The 21,594-nt window shown below is 49.1% G+C and overlaps 1 protein-coding gene across 1 annotated transcript; it reads right to left on the bottom strand.

Moving 5' to 3' along the window:
- Positions 1-4,743: 4,743 nt before the first annotated feature.
- On the bottom strand, positions 4,744-7,157 carry RHOB (ras homolog family member B). The gene has a single exon (XM_079792005.1). It carries the CDS (start codon positions 6,766-6,768, stop codon positions 6,178-6,180), a length of 591 nt encoding a protein of 196 aa, XP_079648131.1. The 5' UTR covers positions 6,769-7,157; the 3' UTR covers positions 4,744-6,177.
- Between the last annotated feature and the right edge of the window lie 14,437 nt (positions 7,158-21,594).

Raw genomic sequence — 21,594 nt, 5'->3', positions numbered from 1 at the left:
CATGACAGCCAGAGGACAGAGGTCACAGGGAGTCATCAAAGCCCGAGGCCGGCTGCCACAGCCCTTAGAATTGCACTTCCAGGTCATCATTTCTAGAATGAAAAACATGGGCCACTGGTGCCAAGCTCCCAACCCAGAATCCAAAGCTGCCCAGCTTCCTCCAAAACTCCAGCTCAGCGTCCAGTGACAGCAGCTCAGCACACCCAGCCACCCACGTGGTCCATCGGAAGGTGGCCTGCTGCCCTGGGAATGTGCTCCCGCTGCCTGCTCGCCCCAGGCTTACCCTCAGCGTTTCTGAAGGGAGCTCCTAGGGCCAATCCCGTGGTGATCCCTGCCAGGGGTGGGGTCAGAGAAGGCCGCCTCCCAGTTGGTGTTATCAGCGCCCTGCCTGGCCTTACAGGAGCACTTTCCCAACTTCCCTGGCCTCAGCTTCTGCCATGAAAACAGTCGGTTACTTGTCATTGCTCATTCCACATAAATCATGTCCAAACGGGGTAATGTACCTGCTTGATTCGTTCCCAGTACCCGAGATTGTTGGACTATCTTTGTGAGGCCCAATCTTAACACACCTTCTTCTCATTCCCCACAGAAGCTATTCCCAACCGTGGTCACTTCCTTGGGTTTTTTAGAAGTTGGGGCTCTCTAAATTTCTGCCTTTTCTTTAATTAAGTAATTCATTCCACTGCTACTTATTGAGGTTAAAGCCTTGAGATAAATCCAGCCCCAGCCAACACGTTGGTTACCGTTTTAAAAGAGACCCTGAGCCAGAAGACCCAGTTAAGCTGTGCCTGGATTCCTGGCATGCAGAAACCGTGAGGTAATAGATGTGGTTCTAATCCATTCATTCTGGGGACAATTTGTTATGCAATAATAGATCATTAACAGAGATTAAATAAAATGATAAAGAGCTTAGAATAGGGCCTGTTGCACAGTCAATAAGTATTAGCTATTATCACCGCCATTTCTATTACTTGTTGAGACCCACTACTAGGCTGAAAGCTCCGTGAGGGGAGGGACCATGCCTCCCTATTTGTCCTCTGGGTCCCAAGTTCTGGTATCATGGTAGGCACAGAGTCCTTTATTAGAGTCCTTTATTAGAGTCCTTTATTGCACAACAATAAATATTTGTGGACTAAGAGGATTAACAGGAAGGAATGAACTGGGGTCCTCCAGACGCTTACCTCTCAGGCTAGAAAGGGGGCCTCTGAGAGTTGGGGGGATATTCTGAGTGCCCAGATTCCTCATCCAGCCAGAAGATGGGCCAAGGCCCCTTTGTGGTGGCGGCACAGCCTTCTTGAGCCCAAGCTGCATATTTCCCAGGAACACAGTTATCGCAAAGCGAGGCCTTGTGTCCACCTGAAAGGCACAGAGAAAACAATGACACCATCATCACCACCTTCTCTCCTGGCCAGTGTGTGGCCAGGGAGGCCAGGGGAGAGGCTGTGTTTAACTTGGCTGGGTAACCTAGTTCTTCTTCACTGGAGAAACGGATGCTGAGGGTTAAAAGAAGATAGTCCGCACCCACGTGAGTTCTAGTCCTCAGAGGCCAGCACCCCACCCCCCTCCCCCAGTAATATACAAAGAAGCTGTGCCTTCCATCTACACATCACCCACTCCTAGGAGCTTTAAGACTCAGTCCAAATGTCTCCTCCTCCATGACGCCTTCCCCAACTAACTTCCCTTGCTCCTGGTGTGCCCTGGGCCTAATGCCTTCATTTGAGCGAGCTGTACGTCAGGTCTTAGTGAACGTACTCCCGGAAAGCCTGGCCCGCCAGGGCAAGGACTGTGTTTTTCAATGGGAAGTTTTGTCTTTAAAATGAAAGGTGGGGGGAGGGGGGAATGTGAGCTGGGAGGTGGAAGGTGAGTGGGGCCCTGTCCCTGCTGTTTGCTTTTGTGCCCCTCGTCTCAGCAGAGCTGAGGAAGCAGATGCCAGGGCTGACTGAAGTCCAGAGAGCTGCTGCAGTCTACATCCAGGAGTGGCACAAACAACTCTCTGGAAGGCGTGAGACCCCCCCTTTGCCAATGTGGAGAGAAGATCGGGCTTCAGCGTGGCTGTGCTCCCTGGGGTAAGGACGTCAGGACTGCAGGGCGCATCCCCCGAAATCTGAGCTACTATCAACTAAATGACCTCCCCGCTCTGAGCATTGAAAGGCCTCCACCTTAGTCTAAGCCAGGGTTTCTCAGAGTGTGGTCGGTCCCCAGACCAGCAGCAGCAGCAGCAGCATCACTTAGGACTCTGTCAGAAATTCCAACGTTCAGGCCCCATCCCAGACACTCTGTGTCAGAAACCATGGAGGCTAGGCCCAGCCATCGGTGAGTGTAAGCCCTCCGCGTAATGCGGATGCATAGTTAAGGCTGAAAACCACCATTGTAAGGACACTGCGCCGCATGTAAAAAGGGCCTTAGAAATACAGTCCAAAGTGGTTTAGGATTAAGATTAAATGAGAACCTAAGCCCACGCCCCTTGCTATAAAATGCCCAGGATCAATAAAACTCCCCACTCTTCTCCATGAAACAGCCCAACAGGCAATTGAATGAAATCAGCACATTTATTTGAAATGTGCAAAATGGTTTTTCATATCCATAAGAGGAACACCAGATGTTTTAGCTCCTTTTCCTAATTGATTTTCCAGCCTACAGCAATTCATCTCTGTACTTTCCAGTTGGATCCTAATGCAGCAAGAAGAGCGTGTTCCGGCAGGATTATTAAATGCCATGCATTTATAAAGCAAGCACAGCCAGGCCGCCGTGCGTCATCTGAGTGGTTGTCTTTGCAATCTGTTTTAGAAAGCCGGCATCCATAGGTACCAGGCACCTTGGAGCAGGCCGGAACCCCAGAAAAGGCCCTTTCAGGGGGCTGGGTCTCCAGGCTCTTGGCTGGTGGCAAAGCTGAGTCCTGGGCAGCGAGCCCAAGCCTGAGCTCTTCTCGGAGTCCTGCACGCCCTGGTACCGCAGCGTTTGCTAGCTATAAAATCTGCAAGTCAACGTTGTGTTTTTCAGTGGGAAGTTTTGTCTCTAAAACTAAGAAAAGAACATGGGAGCTGGGAGGTGGAAGGTGAGTGGGGCCCTCTCCCCGCTCTGAGCCTGGGGACGCCCAGACAATTCCCCTCTGTTGGCCAATGGGTCTGGCTGCACGGGAGGCCCCGTTCCCTGGGTGTTGAAGTGGGTGAAAGGTCACCAGCGACCAGGTTTGCCTCACTCAACAAAAGCTCTGGATGTCTGGGGAAAGAGGGAAACAGAAGCCTGAAGCTTTAAAGCAAACTTCCAAATGGATCTTGTGGGGCTCTGCCCAGGGTGTGGGGAGAGGGGAGGAGGGGGAGCCACTAAGTGCTAGGATCCCAGAGAGTGCTGATTCCTAAAGCAAAAACCACACTCCTTAGGGCGTTGGGAGAGGCTGGCACGATCAAAGGACCTCCCCTAGAAGCTGCTGAGAGGCGGCAGGTCATCATGCCTGCACAGGATCCTCATGTGGTCTCCAAGTATGTCTGCTTGTCTGGTTCTGAGACCCCTTGCAGCCAGCGAAGTGTCTGAAATTAGAGCTCATCAGGATTAAATCTTAAACTGTGACTGCTCCAACTTTGAGTAACTGCCTCCCCCATTTCCCCCCCCCCGCCCCCCCGCAAACTCCAGTGCTCTGTTCATACAGTGGCCATCTCAGCACTTAGAATAAAGCATTCTAGGTCCCGTATAGACACACATGCAGTGAAAGTTTAATGATAGAAGCCAGCTCCTGATTTCCAGGAGCTCCAGCCCCAAAGTAACAACCTGCAATTTCATGGGGGTACAGTGCACAGTGGAACCTCGTTTCTCGAACGTAATTCGTCATGGAAGGCTGTTTAAAAACCCAATCACTTTTCCCCATTAGAAATAATGTACATTTAATTAATCCGACCCAGACCCCCAAATGATTCCCTGTTTTAACCTTTCTTATACACAGTACATGCCTATTGTATTGTTTAATCTATAAATACTTTAAAAACAAAAGTGAGCCCTAACCGGTTTGGCTCAGTGGATAGAGCGTCGGCCTGCGGACTGAAAGGTCCCAGGCTCGATTCCAGTTAAGGGCATGTACAATGGTTGCGGGCACATCCCCGGTAGGAGGTGTGCAGGAAGCAGCTGATCGATGTTTCTCTCTCATCGATGTTTCTGACTCTCTAATCCTCTCTGTAAAAAATCAATAAAATATATTTTTAAAAATAAAAACAAAAATGAAATGAAAATTTAACGTAAAGGAAAATGTGCAGTAAAAAAATGAAAGTTTTGACACTGGGTGCCTGGGTAATATCTTCCTCTGGGACTGGGACAAGAGCACCCGGGTCTCCCACGACCACCCAACCCCCACATATCCCAAAGGAATTTCATCCGCACTTACTACAAATACTATCAGGGAAATGGAGTTGGTGGGAAGAGAAGACCTTGCTGGCAGAATTCTTCCCTTGCCCCCAAATCACTAGGTTATTTTTACACACTATTAAACCACAGAAGGGGGTGTTGGGGAGCTGGGTGGAGGGATTGAGCAAAAAAGAAAAAAACGCATGGACACAGACAACAGTAAGGTGATTGGGGAGGGGTAGAGGAGGGATAAATGGTGATGGAAAAAGACTGGGCTTGGGGTGGTAAAAATATAATACAGTGTACTGATAATGTGTTGTAGAATTGTGCATCTGAAACCTGTATACTTTTGTTTACCCGTGTCACCCAATAAATCCAATAAAACAGGAAAAAAACTGACCACAGGAGCCATTTTATAAATGTCATCATAATTTTTTAATATTTTACATAAAAAACTGTATACACAGCTTATAGAACTTTCATGTAAACATCATAAGCTCACCACTTTGTCATTTGTCAGTTTATTTTAAAAATAAAAAACAAGACAACAATTTAGTAGAAGTACCACTGGGTGGGGAAGGGCGGGGGAGGAAGAAGGCTAGGGGCAGGTTCATTCTCTGTACAGAGATGCAGAGAAATTTTCACATAGCTTTAGACACTGCCTTGTGAAGAAAAGAGGGGGTGGGGGGTTTAAATAGGCCCCAATACTTGTTACTGCCCTTTCTCAAAATAGTGCGCATACCTGCACAAATAAAAATCGCAAGACCGTGTTGCCACTTTTTTCAAGAAAACAAAATAAAAATTAGTGGTTTCTTTTTCCTCTCATTTTAGAAGTCATCATCATTTTTTCTTTAGAACATCAGAAGTAGATGAGGTTACAGCGTATAAGTGTGGTCAGAATGCTACTGTCTTGTACAAATGACAAGTGCATTATGTGTCAATGAAACAATTGTGCAAAGAATTCTCTCAAAAGAAAACAACAAGTTTTAAGCCTTTAAATAAATCAAAAACCTCGGTTTCTTGAACTGAACAATTTTTCACTTGTAGGACAGGCACAGAGTTCGCTTATGGCAAAAACAACCCGCAGCGCACTCTCCCTCCTCCTGCCCGTGGCTGGCGAGGGGTTCGCTGGAGGCCGGCGTGCAGGAGACCGTCAATCTGGAAGCTGTGTCCTCTCAGCCCCAAGTCAGTTGCAAATGTCTTCCCCGGGGGGGTTGGAAAGATGACCAAGTCCTGTTCTTGCTTGGATGGGCGCCTGACCCAGAGCTGTTCCAGCGCCCTGTCACTCCACCCACCACCACCATTAAATAACACCATCCTACCTCCGAAAATAAAATTATATCTATATTTATATAACACCCCACCCCTCCCCACCCTCCCCTCCCGCAGTCCCCGTGGTCTATGTTACAGACAAGAGACAGCAGGCGCTCGCTGGTTACGGCGAACATCTGATGGGGCGCGGCAGGCAGCACCGGGGCACCAAGCTCCTCTCCCGGGACCAGAGGCGGGGGGTGGGGGGGGGGGTAGCACGGGGGGGGGGCGGGAGGCGGGGTGCGGGGAGTCAAACATACAGCCACACACTCTGAAGAGGCTGGGCTCTTCCGAAAAGGGTGCTCAGGGGGCCCCTTGGCACTCGGTGGGGCGCCTGGGCCTGTGCAACGCAGCCGGACGCACACAGACACTGGAGAGGGGGCGCCCGGTGCCTCCCACGCCGATCCTCGGCGCCAGAGTCACAGCCGCCGGACTCCGGGCGGGAAGGCAGACGCCGGGCAGTCAGTCCGGTGGGGTCCTCCGGGGGCGGGGGGGAACGGCCCGGGAGGCGGGCCAAGCCGGCAGGGGCGGCTCTCATAGCACCTTGCAGCAGTTGATGCAGCCGTTCTGGGAGCCGTAGCGCTTCTGCAGCGCGGCGCGCGTGGCCGTCTCGAAGACCTCGCGCACGCCCTCCTTGGTCTTGGCCGAGCACTCGAGGTAGTCGTAGGCTTGGATGCGCATGGCCATGGCCCGGCCGTCATCCGTGCGCACGGGCTCCTGCTTCATGCGGGCCAGCTCCGTGCGGACGTGCTCGTCGCTGCGCAGGTCTTTCTTGTTGGCCACCAGGATGATGGGCACGTTGGGGCAGAAGTGCTTCACCTCGGGCACCCACTTCTCGGGGATGTTCTCCAGCGAATCCGGGCTGTCCACCGAGAAGCACATGAGGATCACGTCGGTGTCCGGGTAGGAGAGCGGCCGCAGGCGGTCGTAGTCCTCCTGGCCCGCCGTGTCCCACAGCGCCAGCTCCACCTGCTTGCCGTCCACCTCGATGTCGGCCACATAGTTCTCGAAGACGGTGGGCACGTACACCTCGGGGAACTCGTCCTTACTGAACACGATCAGCAGGCACGTCTTGCCGCACGCGCCATCGCCCACCACCACCAGCTTCTTGCGGATGGCCGCCATGAGCGGGCCGGGGCCGGGCAGCAGGAGGGGGCCCGCGAACGCCTCGCTGCCGTCGCGCTCGCCGCTCACTGCTCACCTCGGGCTGGGGGCGGGGGGGCGGGCAAGGGTCGCTAGCTGCACCCAGGCCCCGCGGTGGCGCGTCCTCTCGGTGCGCTCCGGCTGCCGCGGCGGGAGCGGTGGGGGCGCGGGGGCATAGGGCGCGCCGGGAATCTCCGCGCTGCTCCCGGGCGGCGGCCGCTTTCCTCGCCCCGGACCCGGAGTCGGCGCCTTTGTGCGCGCAGATCGCAGATCGCAGATCAGGCAGCGGCCCCGGCCTAGCTCCCTCCGGGCCTCTCCAGGCCGCGCCGACAGTGCGGGAGAGAACTCGACTCCGGCCAGACTGCGGTGGCAGACGCTGGCTGCGGCCCTAGCGCCCGCTATTTAAAGAGTTCGGCCACTTTCTTAATATAGCCGCCCAATGGGAAGCGAGCCGACTGAGCTCATCGCTGCGGAGCTCGCCTCTGATTGGCCGTTTGGTGCAGCCTTGAGGCGGGGCCGGGCGAGCTTGATTGACGGCCCTGGCCGCCGGGCTGGGAGAGGCAGTGGCTGGGGAGTCTACGCCCCGGCTGGCGCTGCAGGGCTCTGGGGACACCAGGGTTCCCTCCTTCACCGCAGCTTTTACTGCGCCGGGCCCGGCCCGGCCCGGCCCGGCCCGGGAGCTGGCCGCCTGGAGTCCATGGGGCCTGGGCGAGCGGTGCTCAGAGAGGCGGCATTTTGCGGGGCGTTGGCGACTCCATCCCACTCAAAATGCCCCTCTTCCTTTGCAAACTCCCAGCGGGTGGTCGGACCTGTGGGGGGGAAGAGGGCGGCACCTTTAACGAGGGCTTGTTTTTATATAAACACACACACACACACACACACACACACACACACACACACACAGTTTGTTTCCAAGCAAGGTGTTTTTTGTTTGTGTGTTTGTTTTGTTTTGTTTTAAAAGCGGCCCCTCTCTGGTCTAGTGGGCCACCCCATCCCCCTTTCCCCAGTTACTCCCCGGGGCAGCCCTAGGTTTGGACCCAGTGATTGGAGACACTGCTGTGAGCTGTGTGAACCAGCTCAAAGCCCCGAGGCTCCTCCAAGTCCTACCACCTACCCCCTTCCCGGCCCCCAGCCTGGGTCTCTAGATGAAAATTAGGGGGAGGTGGAACAGTGAAAAGAGAAGGGTGAAGCTGGCTGCAGAACTTCATGTCCACTTGGAGGGTGTTACGAAACAGGGAGAGGGAAAAAAAAAGAAAAAAAAAAAGACAGCCTGGGCCCTGGCTTGCAGGATTATTCGGATTCTGGTGGCAGAAGTAGATAGTACAATAAAATTTAACCACCCCACACCCCACTGGGGGAAAAGAGGCCGAGGGAAGAAACTTGAAGATAGGGACCCAGCAAATTAGTATCTGAAGGGGTGCAAGGTCCCTCGTCTCCTGTCGCACACTGAGACTTAATTCATCCATCCCACGAATCCTGCAGGAGAGGACTGCAGAAAGGACAGATTTCAAGGGATTTCAAAGCGTAGAAGAGGTGGGAAGGGGGAGGGGGAGCAGGGGGAGCCGACCAGGAAGGAGGAACAGCAGGAACAAAAGCAGAGAGGTGTGAGAGCGGAGGACAAACTTCAGCGACTGGGACTAGCTTAGAGTGGCTGCACTTGATGGAGGAAGTTGGGACTCAGGGTGGGCCTATGGTGGGGGGCCAGAGCACCCACTGAGCAGGTCGGGCTCTATCCGCTGTAGAGGGATGCCTATTGGTCTTTCCGCACAGGAGGGACCCACGACATCAAATTATTGTTTCCTCTTTCGGCCTCCCTCTCTAAGACTGGCAGCTGTTGGGAGAGCCAGGATTCTGTCCTATCTCAGCTTCTTGAAGACCTAGCACAATGCCTGAGAGTCTGCACAAGTCGGTAAGTGGATGGAGAATTCACCTACATGTTCAGGAACCCATTGGAACTTTCTGGGGGGTCTCCTCCCTCAAACTCCGGACTCTGCTTTAACAACTATCCAGTCATCTAGCGGAGCCCTGCTGTTTTCACCTCTGATTCATAAATTGGGGTCAGGTCTCTATCTGGATACTACAGAGAGAAAACCAGGTCAACTAAGACGTTATGCTGCGAACCCTAGAGCCCACCCTGGAGAACAACTCATTCAAAGGACTTCCTTCAGAGCGGATTAGCTCCACAGTGCGCCCAGCTTTCTCGTTTTGTTTTTCAGATCCAAGGACCTGAACCGTCAACAAATAAATCATTTTTCCAAAGTGGGATCCCATGGGAGAAAGTGAGTTATTCTGATCATTGGTTTAGTGTCATCGAACAGAAGTCGTTCGTTCACCCGGCGTTAGCAGAGTCAAGCACTGAGAGTTACAGTGAAGAGAGACTGGCTATTTTATTATGAATGGCACCACCCAGGAGCATGGGAAGCTAATGCGGAAAAGAAACCCCATCCCTGACGCAGGTAGGTTACAGATTATCTAGGGCAAAAATCATAAGACCCTGTGGGTTAGGGGGTTCGAGGTCGTGCTGGGAGCTGATTGGTTAGAGATGAGGTAAGAGTCATAAATCATTTATTCAGCATCCCTCTGTCTGGTTTCATGGGAAAGCAGCCAGGGAATCCTTCCACCTACGGGCTCTGGAGCTGAGACATAACTTAAGTCAAGATGCTGTCTTTAGCCGATTAGAGGTCCAGACCTATGACCATGAAGTCCAGCTACTGTCTTCTCCTGCCTCGGGTTTCTGATGATCCAGGGGCAAGGCTAGGTCTCTGAAGAGTATAGAAAGAGATATCATTTCTAGAGCTAGGATTTAACGCTAAATTTAATTTTTAAAAAAACCATAAAGACCCTCAGTTTCATTAGGGCTCCAGTCGAGAAATTTTTTTCTTTTCCGTCTTTTCTTTTTTAGTTGGCCTAGTACAGTGATCTGCCAACTGCGGCTCTCGAGCCGTGGTTTGCCGCCCTGTTGACTAATGAGTTTGCTGACCACTGACCTAGACTCTCGATTCCAATAATTACAGGCTGTTGTTGTTCCTTGTGATTAAGCCCCTATCCCAGTGGTCGGCAAACTCATTAGTCAACAGAGAGGCAAACCGCGGCTCGCAAGCCGCATGTGGCTCTCGAGCCACAGTTTGCCGACCACTGGCCTAGTAGAAAACTCTTATCTGCATGTTTCTTCTTTTAGTCAAAACCTTTTATAGCTGTAGTATTAACACTACTTCCTTTGGTCTTAACATAGGCTGGAAATATTGGCCATGTTCTTAAACTTCAAATATTTTAAGAAATCAAACAATTAAAAGTTTGTAGTACATGTTTGGTGGTGTGTTTTTTTTAACTGAAATACAAAGAATCAGCCTGGCTGGTGTGGCTCAGTGGTTGAGCATCGACCTACGAACAAGGAGGTCATGGTTCGAGTTCCAGTCAGGGCACATGCCTGGGTTTTGGGCTTGATCCCCATTGGGGGGCGGGGGGCGTGCAGAAGGCAGGCGATCAATGATTCTCTCTCATCATTGATTGATGTTTCTATCTCTCTCTCCTGCTCCCTTTCTCTCTGAAATCAATTTAAAAAATTTTTTTAAAGAATCAGGAAGAAGGATTTAATTCACTCATTTTCTGATTCTCAGATATATTACATGAGGTGTTTCAAGCTTGAATCTCAATATCAAAATCATTCTTAAAATATTCAGTTGGTAAATATGCCAAAGTAAACAAATAGAAGAATCCATGTTCTGCAGCAACTTCTTTTCATGGTTTTCATTTTTGGGGTCCAGGATACTTTTGTCCAGTGCAAGCTCTGTGGAGACGGGCTACTTCAAAGACTGCTCCAGTCACAGGATAAATTCACTAGGTGCTAGTCTCCTCCCTTCCCAATACACTCCCACTGAAAAGCAAGGATAAAACTGATTATCTATGAGAACAAATCATTTTAATATTTAACTTTATTAACATAGATTCAGCCGAAACCAGTTTGGCTCAGTGGATAGAGCGTCGGCCTGCGGACTGAAAGGTCAAGGGCATGTACCTTGGTTGCGGGCACATCCCCAGTAGGGGTTGTGCAGGAGGCAGCTGATCGATGTTTCTCTATCATCGATGTTTCTAGCTCTCTATCCCTCTCTCTTCCTCTCTGTAAAAAAAATCAATAAAATATACTTTTTTAAAAAAACATAGATTCATTGTATGACAAATACCCACACGGGGGAGAGAGGGAAATTATCCTTGAGACAAAAGAAAGATGTTAATCTATCTCCAATCTTCAGCTTAATTTATTTGGTCTTCATTTTGTCCAGTGTCTCCGACAGGCCGGTAAAACCACCCCCCAACTCCTTCCAGAGAAGACCAGACTGGAATGTTCATTAGATTTTAGCGCCACCTTGTGACAATCATATATATATGATTCTAGAAAACCTTATCTAACCTAAAAGCTTGAATTTTATGACTATTTTTATTTTGCGATCTTTCATGGAATGTATTTATAGCTGTATTATTAATATTACCTTCACATATTTTTGTAAAAGAATGTTTTACAAAATTCTTTAGAAATTTTTCACATATATACTTATACACACATAACTTTTCATATACACTTTTAAAAAAATAATTCCTAGTTAAAGAGTAACTTATAAAAGAGATTAGGAGAGATAAAGGCTATGGAAACTTGATAGTTTAGATAACAATGGACTTCATTGTTCCCTGATTATAATGTACAGAATTGTAAAACAACTTTAACCACAAATATCATCTGCTTTCATGTATCATGTATGTAATACAATCTTATTAACTACAATTACCAAATATCACCTTAAATGTTCTCACCACAAAAAAGAAATTGTAATAATGTGATGTGATGGAGATGTTAGTTATGGTGGTAATCATTTTGCAGCATATAAGTGTATCAAATCAACACATTGTACAACATAAACTTATAGAATGTTACATATCAATTATATCTCAATACAGCTGGGGGGGAATTAAATGAATACTGGATCACCAAAAAAAATAAATAAAAAATAATGCTTGACTCAATTATTGGGCAACTTTTATATATGTTTAAAACAACTTGGGTATGTGAATCTGCTTTTTCCTATTGGAAAGTTTATGAAATTTAAATACAGACTTGGTACTTTTTATGCAAATTTAGCATCCAAATTGAGATGGGCTATAACTATAAAACATGCTAGAATCTGAAGACTTAGGAAAAACATGTAAAATAGTTCATTAATAATTTTCATATTAATTAAATGTTGACCTGATAATATTTTGAGTATAGTAGACATGGATTTAAATATCTGAGATTTAATAGATTGGATATATAATTCAAAGTAATTTTATGTTTTTATGTGTTAATGTGACACTAGAACATTTTAAATTATACATGTAGTTCACATTATATTTGTCTTGGACAGTCTTGAAAATGTCTACAAGTTCATGGTGCTCCCTGGGTACTCCCTCCCTCAGCATCCTCTCAGGAGTCACCTTTATAGGACCCCCCTGGAGCTCCTCATCTTCCTACGGGTATGATTTCTTTCTTTTTCCTAAACTCAATGCTGGGTTTCAGAGGGGCACAGACACTCAGATGCACACTGTGGTTTAGAACAATCTGGAGCCTCCTCGTCCACTTTCCATCACTGCTCTCCAGACCTGGCACCTCCAGTGCTTTTCCTTTGTCCCCCAAAACAGCAGCCCCTCCCTACCTGCCCACCTCTCATCCCAACGCTAAGCGGTGCTTTCTTCTTTAATTTTATTTTTCAATTGCAGTTGACATTCAATATTATTTTATATTGTATCACTTTCAGGTGTACAGCATAGTGGTTAGATAATTATGGAATACACAAATAGGCTTTCTTGGATCATAGAGGCTGAGCGGGCCTTGTTGCATGATGATTCATTTTCCTTTCCGTAAAAAGAGAATCAAAACCTAACCTTTGTCCAATTTTGATAGAAAAGTGGGGCTTGTCGGTTGTTTTCTGGAACTTTCCTGTCAATCTCAATCTTCTGACTTCAGTTCAGTAAACGTGGATTTAGGGGAGGGAGTGGAGAAGGGGAGGTGAAGACGCAAAAGATAAGTCAGGCTTATTATTAGGGGGCATTTCATAAGCTATATACATGTCTAACCACTGCGCTGCAGACCTGAAACTAACATAATAGTGACTGTCAACTGTAATTGATTTTTTTTTTTATTTAAAAAAAAGGTAAGTTAGGCTTAGGACTAACATGTAAGGGGGAGCACACACACACCCCACTGTGGGACATGCTATCACTAATATATAAATGAAGGGTGGAGCTGGCTTCTCACAAGAGGTCACACTTGAGCAGGGCCTTGAATAACAAGCCGGATTTTTCCAGAAGAAGGAGCTGCCCATTTGCACCATCTGAAACGTGTCCTGTGCTGATTTTATGCGGAGCCATCGGAGGGAAAGGAGAAGCAGCCATCAGCAGATGCAGCCCGTGAGCTTCGCCTGATGACAACAGTGGGGGGAGGCTTGTCTGGCCTGCTGAAGGGGAGGGCAGAAAGGAAAGAGGAAGGTCACAAGGACTTGCCATTACATAAGCGCTGTCGTTACAAAATCCACCCCAGCAAATGCTTGCTGGTTCTGTGGCAAATGCTGAAATTGCACATGCATTTGTTAATGTAGCCAAAACCACGGGAAAGTGGTGTGTCGATGCAGGAAAGCTGGGGGGAGAGAGCCTGGTGCCGGGAGGCTGGAGACCTGCGTGTTGGGCTCTGCAATTCCCAGCCGTACAGCCCTGGGCGAATCATCCTTCCTAGGTCTCCGTGTCTCCATTTGTAAGATGAGAGGGAGAACTCAGAGGTGGGAAACAGAAATGGACGAGGGGTCCCGCGGGTAATGTAACTGTGTGTAAGACATTAGGCGGCAGTGGGGACTGGGGAACCAGAGAACACGCCCTAGGTAAGCCAGAGAACTTCCGAATTTAAAAGCAAACTGCTGTGCTGTCCAGAAAGGCACAGGCAGAGCAGGCGCCGTGCGGCCAGCAGACCCAGGGTGTGGTCCCCGACTAGATGAATTTCATTTTTAGCAAGTCAAGGGGGGGGCCCGCCTGCTAAAAATAGGAGTTACTTTTTTCATAAAGTGGGGGAAAACTTTTAGAGGACAAAAATCCTTTTTATTTAATTTCATTATTCAGGGTCTTCTTTTATGTGCGTTGCTTATACCGAGGCCCAAAGATGAAATATTCCAAAGGATGGAACCTAGGGAAATGTGAGCTTAGGTAAGAGTAACTTATTCTCACAGCTGAGCGCGGGTGAGCGTTCAGCAAGGTGGAGGGCAGTCCAGAGGGCAACACCACCCAGGTTTTTTCTCTTCCCTTTTTTAGGCTTGAATGCAAAGCAGATGATCTAATCAGAGTATTTATTCGGAGGTGATTCACTTCTCCTGTTCTCTATGAGGTCAGAATTTTGCAATAGGGGAGGAGTTAAAAATTCACAATAGGTTTCCACACTCCAGTGTGTTACCACAGAAGATGTGTCTTGACTATTTATAGCACAAGAAGGCGCCTATATTCGGACCCACTGCTCAGAACCAGGGAACCTGGGGAGCAGGACACATTTGTGGGGCGTCTCTGACGGATACACTTCACCCCACCGGCCCAGGCCTCTGCCTCTGCTCCAGCTGCCAGACAGGTCAGTGGGATAGGGCTCAGCTAAAGGAACTTCTTCCCAAGGGTCCTCAATCAGGAAGGAGAACACGGGAACTCTCTCTGGACAACTCTCTGATGGGACTGCTTCCTCTGTGGAGTGTGGAGTCATGTGACTTCCGCTCAGCTCAGTCACAGTGTATGTTTAAGAAGCGGATGCCTTGGAAACTAGATGACTTCCCTTTTTAACAAATCAAGGGGGCCTTACCTGCAGAAACTAAGAGTTAATTTTTTAAGCGTTCCGTTCCCTTTAAAACCTTGGCAATCCCATTGCCATGCCTAGGAAGTTTGCTCACTCATTCATTCATTCCACTAACATGTTAGGTGTCTCCTACATGCGAGGACCTCAGCGGAGGACCTAGCTGCCATGCTCTAAGGCAGTGGTCGGCAAACTCATTAGTCAACAGAGCCCAATATCAACAGGACAACGACTGAAATTTCTTTTGAGAGCCAAATTTTTTAAACTTAAACTATATAGGTGGGTACATTGTTGTTAACTTAATTAGGGTACTCCTAAGCTGACCTTTGCTAAAAACTCAAGGGGCCAAAGAGCCGCATGTGGCTCTCGAGCCGCAGTTTGCCGACCACTGCTCTAAGGGACTCGGGGACTTAGTATACTTGGCTTCAGACAGCTGTTGACCTGCCTACATCTAATTGAGGTAGGGACAGGCCTTGAACTTGGCAGATATGAAGGAGGTGATGACAACTGCTGTTCTCATTGGATCACAGATTATGCAAACAAGCTCTGTGCCAGCAATGGGTTACCGGGAGAAATTACAAGGAGTTCCTGTCTTCAGGGGAGCTCCAGTTCATAAATATAAATGGCAATGCAGGACAACAACAGTCATAACCAGTAAAATGACTGTTTCAATCCAGGGTGGTAGGCACAGGGGCGGGGCCTGAGGAGGTCAGAGAAAGTTTGAACTGAGTGGTATATTGCAACTTGGGTGCCCTCACCAAACTACATCCCGTCCCCCCCCCTTTCATGTATCCATCTCCTGCGTGGTCCCCTCCCATCATGAGTCTGAGTTTACCCAGGTGACTAGCTTCCGCCCGGAGACATCAGTAAGTCCAATGCAAGCTGCAGCTTGAGAAGCACTTGCACAACGGGGCTTGCCCTCGTGGAATGCTTCTTCCTGGAACCTGGCTGCCGTGCGTTAAGGAAACTCAACCAGCCGTGTGAACGGGACAATGGTGAGGTTACCCCTGAGACCTGCCGGCAGGCCTGGCAACGCCCAGTTGAGTCAGGAAGTCCTGCCAAAATCATTCACTCCCTCCGTAATCCTTTCTTGAGCCCACATTGGGAAAAACAGCACTCGCTGGGGGCAACTTTCCTTTCCCTTTAAAACTCTCTGGCTTAAAGCTCCAGTGTCAGAAAAGAAAAGCAAGCATCCCATGGACCTCTTTATGTTGTATGACTTTACAAGGTAGGGAAAAATGGGCTGAAGAAAAGGTACGCCTGGCCAGTGAGAGGAGGGAAGGGGCACTTTCAGATTTTTTAAATCACAGAATGATTGAAGCACAAGAAAAATATAGAGAATAACATCTGCCACCCAGCTTTGCCCATCTTTGAATTTCCCGCATTTATTTCTAATCATTTCAGTACAGATGAAACTCCTGTGTACCCCTCCCCAATCCTTCTCCTCACCCTCCCTCCCTCCAATATGTTGTTTCTCATCCCCGTGCACGTATTTATATATTTACTATGTATGAGTGGGTCCTAAAGAGTGTTTTGAATGTTTCAAATTTTCACACTAATCCTATCAGACTTTACATAAGCTCTGCAGCCCGCTGTTTTTGCTCGATGATGCTTTTTGGGATTTAGCTATGTTAATACGCGTCGCTCTTGTTCACTCATTTTACCTGTATTAGGTTCCATTTTTAAAATATTTGTCCATTCTCCTGTTGTTGGGCATTTGGATTATTTCCATGCTTTTCTCAGATAAACAATGCTGCCGTGATTTATGGTGCAAATGGTAGGCCAATGGGCACATGTGGGAGACTTTCTAGGAGAAACACCTGTGTCATAGGAGGGAGCATTGACTATGACAAAAATCCTGGGTTGCATTTTGAGTTCAGAAACTGCTGCCCAGGGCATATGAGATGTGCCTCTATCTCCCACCTTGAGGGCCCCATAGCCTAGGTCAGTGGCAAACTGCGGCTCTTTGGCCCCTTGAGATTTTAGCAAAGGCCAGCTTAGGAGTACCCTAATTAAGTTAATAACAATGTACCTACCTATATAGTTTAAGTTTAAAAAATTTGGCTCTCAAAAGAAATTTCAGTCGTTGTACTGTTGATATTGGGCTCTGTTGACTAATGAGTTTGTCGACCACTGTCCTAGGTGAGTGAATGTGGCCACCTCTCCAAGAATGTGGTTCCAAACAACGCCCTTCCATCCAGGTTCAGCTGGAATCGTTTCTCTTGTCTGTCCTTTCTTTTGGATTTACAGTTGGAGATATGGACATTCTGGAGCACTCTGATGATTCATACTGAGTAGGAGAGTCAGGAGGGAGGGCATGACTGTCTAGAGAAGGGAAAAATGGGATTATTATGGAAAATCAGGAGGATTGATGTTCCGCTCAGCTATTCCTGGGTCACAAATCACCCAGCAAAGATTTATTATTCTCTGAATTCTGTGAATTCCTTTATTGGTCTCTCCTGGGCTTCCTCACCTGGTTAGTTTCATCTGGAGGATTGGCGGGGTGGCAAGGCCCTAAGGGTCCCGCTCACGTGGGTCCCGCTCACGTGTCTGAAACTTGGTGCTGGCGGTCAGCCGGGTCACCTTGCCTCCCCTCCACTTGGTCTCACCCTCCAATAGGCTAACCCAGCTTCCTTACACGGTGGTCTTTGGGCGCTTTCTACGAGAGAGGGAGAAGACTCTATTACTAACGCTTGCAGGCAAGGCCTAGAATTCACATAGCATCACTTTCTGCTCAACTCCATTGGCCAAAGCAGGTCACAAGGCCAACCCAGGTTTAAGGACAGGACAAGTGGACACTCCCTCTTCTCAGAAGGAGCAGCAAAGTCACGGGACGTTGCAAAGAAGCACGGGACAAATTGCTTCGGCTATCTTTGAAAACCATCTGCCCTGATGGAGCGATTTGGGCAAAGATGGAAATGTAACATTCACCACTGAGGTTTTCACTAGAGTCTTCTGTGCAGTTCCCAAAATAGGCCAAGATGGTATCAGGCTCATCAGCCTGGCTTTCCTGGCAAGGAAGAGGCTCGTGGAGGGAGAGAGCTTTTAAATGATTGATGCTTGCTGGTTCTTCTCTTCACCTGAAAGTTCAGTAAGGAATCTACCTTTGACCTTTGTGAATTAGCTCTTTAAAAGGCTATTTTTTTAAACACCTTGTGTGGATAGTGCTTTGTGCTAGCTGCTGAAGATACAGCAGTGAACAAAAGAACTATGGTCCCTCCTACCTCGGAGCTTTTGGTCTATGGAAAGGAAAGAGACACGAAACAATGAATTACACAGCTAAAGATTTAGTGACAATGGTGTAATGCCACAGGAGAAGTAAGGCATGCGGAGTGAAGATATAAGTGTGGGCCCTGACCTGGTGTCAGGATCAAGAAAAACTTCTTGAGGAAAACATGGAGCTAATTTTTTAAATATGTTTTTATTGATTTCAGAGAAAGGAAGGGAAAGGGAGAGATAGAAAGATCAATGATGAGAGAGAAAGTCATTGATTGGCTGCCTCCTGCCTTCCCCCTACTGGGGATGGAGCCCACAACCCGGGCATGTGCCCTGACTGGGGAATCAAACCGTAACTTCCTGGTTCATGAGTGGACACTCAACCACTGGGCCACACCGGCCAGGCAGGAGCTAATTTTTGAGGAATAAATAGGCATTACACAGGCTACCACAGTGGAGGAGGGTGGTAATGAATAATTCAAGCAGAAGAAACAGCAGGTACTGAGTTCCTAGGAAGGGAAGAAGCCCACGTGTTTGAGGAGCTGAGAACACAGAAAAGGAGAGAGTTGGCCAGATGAGACTGGAGCACAGGCAGGAGGCAGGTCATGCAGACCTGGTAGACCACTTAAAGGATTTGGGTCTGTCCTGAATCGGTGTTCTCATAAGACGAGGAAGAGACCCCAGGAGAGCACGTGTGCCGAGGAAAATCCACATGAGAACAGCGAGAGGCCACCGCCTGCCAGCCAAGGAGAAAGTTCTCACCAGAAACCGGACCTACCAACACCTTGATCTTGGGCCTCCAGCCTCCAGGACTGTGAGAAAATAAGCTTCTGTTGCTTAGACCCCCGCAGTCTGTGGCATTTTGTTCTGGAAGTCCTAGCAGACTAATACAACATGTGAAATACTGAGGTTTATGCTCTAAAAGATCATCCTGGTTGCTACGTGGTAGATGGACCCAAGGAACAAAAATTGTTAGTTGGAGATCTATTAGGAGCCTATACAGACATCTGGGTGCGCACACAGACACCCTGTTGTTGTTTAGAGATTCCCATGTAACCAAGGGAACCTACCCACAAAGCCAGCTTGGGTTTGTCCTCTTTCATCAGCTGGTCGTTTCAGATCCTCCCTACAGCCATGAGCGTGGGGGAGGGGCATGGATGTGACTGTGGTGGGTGCCATAGGGTTCCTGGGCTTCCTGCTTGCTGTGCCTTCTGGTCCCATTCACGCTCAGAGATGCACGCCTCCCATCTCACTGTGGGTTGTGGCTGGGCCCACTCAACCTTACCGTGTGGTCGTTCTGACAGGACTCGGGTCCTGAGGGGTAATTCCAGCTGCATGTTCACTCAGTGTCCTGTGCTCAGAGGTACTGTCTGTCCCAGGACCCAGAAGTATGCAGAAGTTGTTTTTCAAAAGACATTTAGTTCTCTACCCAGAGGGCATGGCCTCGCTCCAGAACCCAAGGTCTGCATTGTGTTTCTCCCACAGGGACTGGCCACAAACTCTACGTGGCATCTTTACCTCCAACACCATAGAGGCAAACAAATCATATGGCCCAAGTGGCAGAGGCCCTGTGGCTGCAGCCAGTCTCCCCGCCCCCCCCCACCCCCACCCCCGCCCTCTCATGTGGTCCATTGTATGGGCAGCACAGCCCAGCTAGCCTTTCCCACCCTCTGATGGCCACCAGAAGGGAGTGTACATGCCCCCGCCAGGTGCTCAAGTCCTGAGACGTTTGCTAAACACTTTTCTTTTTTTCCTGTCTTTCTTTCTTTTATAAAGTTTAAAGTTAGTGGAGTTTATTAGTGAAACATGCCAAACACTTTCTTATTTCATACTTACAATTTCCTATGAAGCAAGACTAACTTCCTTGTCTTACAGATGGGGAAACTGAGGCACAGAGAGGTGAAGAGACTTATTCAAAAATGCTCCACAGTGTGAGATAAAACCAACAAAAGAACACGAGGTGCCTCCAACTAGGCAATGTAGTCTTTTCGAAGATTTTACTGGAGTAGAGAGGAGTAGAACATGATAATGGGGGCTGTGATGGCTGGTTTTACTTACGTGTGAGCTGGACTGGGCTAGCGGATGCCCACACAGCTGGTAAATAGAATGTTATTTCTGGGTGTGTCTTTGAGGGTGTTTCCAGAAGAGATCAGCATTTGACTCGGTGGGCTGAGTGAAGATCACCCTCAGGAAGGTGACATCCTCTAGGCTGTGGAGGGGCCATATGGGACAGAAAGGTGGAGGAAGGGCGAATTGGCTCTTTCCTTGAGCTGAGACCCTCGTCCCAGGTAGCTCAGTGGTTGAGCATCAACCTATGAACCAGGAGGTCACGTTTTGAGTCCCGATCAGGGTACACGCCCGGGTTGTGGGCTCGATCCCCAGTAGAGGGCATGCAGGAGGCAGCCAATCAATGACTCTCTCTCATCATTGATGTTTCTATCTCTCTCTTCCTCTCCCTTCCTCTCTGAAAATACTTTTTTTTACAGTTGTTTATCTGACGTTCAAACCTCACTAGCATCCTCTCTTTTATTTTAGTTTTTGCTAACGTTTGCAAGCCTGGCTTCTTTCTTTGTGAAATGGGGTGCCACCCAAGCTGTGGGCAGGTGAGACGACATCAGGTGGGCTGCTGTTACCATAGGCTGCATCCAGGCCCCGCCACAGAGAGGAGTGACCCTGGGCTCCAGGGAGCACAATCTTCTAACCCTGAAAGGGCAAGGGTATGAGTCAGCCTCAGGGAAGAGTGAGAGATGTCAGGGTTCACAGTAACCACAGAAGGATGTCTCCCCCAGACCAGCCAGCAGTCAACAGGAAGTTCCCTCCCCGACCCCGGCTCTTGCCATGGTTAAGAAGATTCTAAACTAGGATTCACATCAGTAGCTGATGCTGGCGTTTGGCAACCCTAAGCTGGATCTCCAAGCTCCCAACCCACAGGTGCCTCCAGTTTTCCAGCCCCCAGGCCAGAGGGGATGCCTCTACCCCACCCTCCTCCCTGGACTGGGCCTCAGACCAGACACAGAACCCCCAATCTGGTTTGGCAAGAGCAGGAGCTTCCCTACAAGCCATCAAGGTCCCCAGAAGTGGACGAGGTGCTGGGTGGGTGGATTCCCGAGCCCGGGGTTCTGAGATAGTGAGGCACTAGAACTGAGGGAGGTGTGGGGCTGAGATCCCCCCTCCCCCCGCTCCACTGGGCCCCCTGGAAGCACAGGCCAGAAAAATAAACAACCCTGGCCCACGGGAAGCCACTGGCTGCTTCGCCAGCTCTGCCACTCACTCGCCGCTTAGCAAATCACTTCGCTGCTCCAAACCTCAGTTCGCCTTCTGAGAAATAACAATAGGAGACGGCCCCTGCCTGCCTGCCTGCCTGCCTCCTCCCGCTAGTATAAGAATCAATTTCCTATGCAAGGGTTCTGTAAACTCTACGTTGCTATTTCGGTCGCCAGGGTGAGAAACCAGACATGAACCAGATGAGGCCAAAGCGGAATGTGCTGGCTGAGTCTCAAGACCCAGGACAGGGCGAGGAGGTGCTCTCCTGCTCTCTCACCCTGCAGCTCTCGCCGACCAGCTTCTTTGTCTGTCCGTCTGGCTTCTCCCACAGCCGGAGCATCTCCCAGCGTCACCTGCCAGCAGGAGCTCCCCTCACCGATTAGTACCGCCTTGAAAAATCCCAGAGAAGGTTCTCATTGGCCCCACTTGGGTCACATGCCCACCTGTGGATGTGGGGTACCATGTTTAGCAGCCTTTTCTAG

This window comes from Cnephaeus nilssonii (assembly GCF_951640355.1).
Source record: "Cnephaeus nilssonii genome assembly, chromosome: 15".
NCBI lineage: Eukaryota > Metazoa > Chordata > Mammalia > Chiroptera > Vespertilionidae > Cnephaeus > Cnephaeus nilssonii.
The sequence above is the reverse complement of the archived record's forward strand: the minus strand, read 5'-3'. Positions and strand labels throughout refer to the sequence as shown.

Bases quoted from the DNA above. Each gene is read 5' to 3' on its own strand.
- RHOB (XM_079792005.1), bottom strand. From the start codon at position 6,768: ATGGCGGCCATCCGCAAGAAGCTGGTGGTGGTGGGCGATGGCGCGTGC.